This window comes from Bidens hawaiensis, unplaced genomic scaffold, assembly GCF_021521415.1.
Source record: "Bidens hawaiensis isolate Kalapana, Puna unplaced genomic scaffold, B.hawaiensis_p1.1 tig00055700_1, whole genome shotgun sequence".
Lineage (NCBI taxonomy): Eukaryota > Viridiplantae > Streptophyta > Magnoliopsida > Asterales > Asteraceae > Bidens > Bidens hawaiensis.
Genome location: NW_027500025.1, coordinates 12,313 through 16,665, shown reverse-complemented (window position 1 = coordinate 16,665; position 4,353 = coordinate 12,313). Strand labels below are relative to the sequence as shown.

At 33.8% G+C, this 4,353-nt stretch overlaps 1 protein-coding gene across 1 annotated transcript; it reads right to left on the bottom strand.

The window, feature by feature from the left end:
• Window positions 1-3,148: 3,148 nt before the first annotated feature.
• On the bottom strand, window positions 3,149-3,865 carry LOC143601122 (uncharacterized). The gene has a single exon (XM_077078614.1). The coding sequence runs from the start codon at window positions 3,863-3,865 to the stop codon at window positions 3,149-3,151; it is 717 nt and encodes a 238-aa protein (XP_076934729.1).
• Between the last annotated feature and the right edge of the window lie 488 nt (window positions 3,866-4,353).

The window sequence follows — 4,353 nt, the reverse complement described above, 5'->3', positions numbered from 1 at the left end:
CATTGGATCTTAACAGCTTATACACATCAAGTAAATGTTTAGTGAAACAAGGAAACCCAAGACTTCTTGGTCTTAGGTTTTTTGAATTTATCAGAGAACTCATACTCCGAATCATCAAAATCATAATCATTTGATACAGTATTAACTTTTGAACTTTCACTTGAACTCTAAGATATGTTATCATGAAACACATTAGGTATTTTCATATCAATCTTTTCAGATTTAGTATCCCCGTTTTGAACAACATCATTCTTTTCAACAAAATACTTGTGATTATACAAATGTGTACTCTCACCAAACTCAACATTCTTTTAATTGATACAACATCCATATTTCTTATAAGAATTTGTGTAGCTACAAATCTTGGCAGAGTTGCGAGTTTCACATTTTCACATTTCTCCAATGGTTTCTTGACTATTTTCTTTTGAACATGATCATGTCGGAATCAATTTGAACATGCATAGAACATATGCCCTAACTCGTTGCAATTAAAACATCTTATCTGATCAACAAATTTTTCAGCCAGTGAAGCATGATTCACGACTTGATTACATGGTTTTTTTTTCTTGAAAAAGTATTTGTTACTTTGTTTTCTAACAATTTCTTCCTTTTTAGCTTCAGATGTAACTCTTTATACAAACACAATATTTTTAGAAACATCTATTTGGTTCACCCCATTAAAACCCAAACTTGGCCTTTAGTGATAAAAAAATGTTTTGGCAAACCTCTTTGATTCAAACTTAGGCTCACTAGGTTTAACAGATTGAACAGGCACATTTTCACGCAAAACGTTTTCAGCAACATTCACAGATACCTCACTTTCACATTCAGAACTATCAACAGATTTTTCATAGCTCACATCAATCTTCTTGGGAAAAAATGTCTCGGGATCATTTTATTGAGTGTTTAGTTCCACATTCATCGCGTTTAAAAACCCATTTGGTTGTTTTGGAACATAGGCATTCCAAATGGGAGGCAAAACTGTTAGTGCACGGTTTTGTCGTCTCGATTCTTTGTATTTATCATTTGTAATTTATTTATATTATAATGATAAAGGGCATTTTAGTAATTTTGTCTTATTCGTTTTGTATAGCTCATTCGTTAAGTATGTTTAACGAATGACCCAGTTCGTTATTAATTATAGTTCATTCGTTAAGGTTGTTTAACGAATGAACCTTAACTGTTATTTGTAATGGTCCATTCGTTAAGGATGTTTAACGAATGGACCTCTTTCGTTATGTATTAGATCCATTCATCATGGAATGTTGACGAATGAAGTATAGCGAATGAGTCATTCGCTAAACCAACATGTTGACTTATGTAATGATAACCAATGGAGGCCATTCGTTATGGGATGTGTAACGAATGGCATCCCATCGTCTATATAAGGCGTGTTCAACCTTACATAATTTAAGTATTGATTAAGTATTATACTGAACCTTTGTCCAAGTATTCTCTCTCAATTACTTCTTTTACATTATTATTCTACAATTATCTAACCTATAAGTATATCATATAACTAGATCTACTATCTAATCAATACAACATGAATCCGTGTTGATTGGATCTTGGTGTTTAACAAGAATTGAATGATATCCCAATTCATTTTGCTTATTCCCAACACCAACACTAACTTGTTTGGGAATAATATGATCAAGCACATATGATGAGGCCTTGTAACTCTTAAGTTTTAAATCAATACGCTCAGTTTCAATCTTAATTGATTGTAACTCTTGCTTAAGAGTGGCATTCTCATCAATATGGTGATTGACGACAATCCGTTTATCTTCAACATTGTTTTTAAGCATGACAATAATTTTCTCATGTTGAAAAATTCTTGACCATAAGGTTTTTTTTAACATTTTTGAAGTTTGTCATAAGCCTCTTTTACTTTGTTGAAATCATGAAAAAAATTATTATAGGTTGTTTTAAGAGTTTTAATTTAAAAATCTTTAAACTCAAACTTTTCACACCCTATTTCACAAAGTTCACATTTAACCACATTAGAATTTAAATTTATTTGGCTTACCATTAATGCATGATGTTCAGTTGAATCAACCATTCACCACATTCTCTTTAATAGATGGTTCTTGATGCTCCCTTGACAGCTTCTTCTACATCATCCTCCCCGAAGTCAATCTTACCATGAGGTATCTCTTCATCATTAAACCAACCTGCAAAAATTTCAAAAATATCAGGTGGTAAAATAGATTGAACGAAATCACAAGAAATCGTGTCGTAAGATCTCGTCTTAGAATCCTCATCAACATCAGTTCCATCATAAAATGTCTTTGATGATGATATTCTCTTCTACACTTTTTACTACCTCAAAAGCAACTACCTCCTCAGAAGCAATTTCCTCGTTAATTACCTCTTCATCAACATCAACCTTAGAAGCAACAACCTCTTTAATCAACTCAGCTACATTTGCTTGTTGCACATAGTTTTTACAATTGAATCCTTTATCAAGTTGTGCAGCAGCATGATAAGCTTTGGTAGGAGAAGCTTCAGGTTTCTTCCTAGAGATGAAAGATTCAGCATGATGAGAAGAGTTCCGATGATAGATCGCTTGACGATTATAGTCTCTTCCAAAAGGACTAGCACTATTATCACCAACTTCTTTGTTTGCACACTCCCTCTTAAAGTGTCCCTTCTCTTTGCACCAAAAACATCTTACCTTCGACTTATCAAACCCCAATTTAGATTTAGTCCCATCCAAGTAATTTTTCCTGGTAATTTCCTTTAAAATGTTGAGTTCATCGGATAACACTTGCCATGCACCATCTAATATCAAGCGTATCTGTCTCCTCATGATCTATTTGATCATAATCCTCTGTGGTCATATTACAGTTTCCATTTCTACCAGATGTCAGACACTCGTAAGATTCTAGAACGGATCCTAGAAACACCAAGTGTTCCTTAACCTTGTCAGCTGTCAGACCATTCTTTTTTTTGATGTTTACAGCAATGTTGCATTGTAAAACATCAACATTTTGACCTTGTGCTTGAGAGGTTTGATTAGCGGTCATTGTTCCAGAGTAACGGTTACATGAAAAATGAGAAGATTGTGAATTTTGTGGAGTTTGTGATCCACCAAAATGATTCCCTACAAAGGCTGCTCCTTCAGTGCAATAAGCTATTTGAATCTTCAGGTTTTGGGTACTACAGATTTATAACTATTGAAATACAATCCAATATCTTCAGTAACAGATGTATTATTCATCTTATGCTTCTTTCTCAATTCCAATTCTTGTTCTTCAAGCTTTTCGATGAAACGAGCTAGATTAAAACGAGCATAAGCAACCAAAATAGATTGTTGTATAATAATAAATGTTTCCCAATCTTCAGGTAAAGCATCAGCCAACTTGTCAATGTATTCAAATTTTTTTTTATCGTTGCCCATCCTCTTCATTTCATTTACTAGGTGACAATATCTTTCAATTAGTTGGGAAAAAGATTCACCCTTTACCATAGTATATATATTAAAACTCCTTCTTGAGCAGTGCCACTTAGACTTCCTCATATCTGGGTTTCCTCTATCCTTATTGAGGAGTGCTTGCCAGATAGAATGGCATGAGCCATTATGCTGTAATAATTGGAAAATCTCAGATTTAATAGCCCGTTGAAATAAATTCAACGTCTTCTTTTCTCTTATAAATGCAGCTTTGTGAACTTCAGTTACTTGAGATAATTTGCAACTTGTTCCATTCTCATTCTTTGGGATAAGATATTCTTCCTCGACCGCAAGCCAAGTATCATAGTTTCCGACTTGAACATGAGTTTCAATCTTGTCGGCCCAACTCGGATAATCTTCCATTCGAAGAAGCTTCGGTGGCTTATTCGAAGTTCCCATTTCATTTTCCATGTTAATATTCTGAAGCAAAGTTGACGACTGAGTTGCTAATGCACTTAGATTCTACATATTTCTCAAAATCTCTCTATCCGTATAAGTCTGAAATCAACGGATATGTTTGCACAAGAACCAAGACATCGTATAAATTCCAAATCAATGTATAAGTATATACGGTGTATAAGTGTGTTATCTGTCGTATAAGTCTAATTTATCCGCTGGAAAAAAACATGTAGATATCACCATTTTTGATCAATTAATGATGAATTTGAGCTTGATTTGATTTGATTTGAATTTTTGTAGGGCTATGCACGAAGTATAGACGAATGATCTGTGAAGAATTTGTAAGGTTTTGACGGTGAAGTCAGGCAGAATTGTAACGACAGTCTTCAAATGGATGTCAAATGATCAATATCTTGTGTCTTTAAAGCAAAGAAGAGCCTAATTGCTCTGACACCACTTAAAAGAACATCGAATCCATTAGGATCGACATGAAATATATT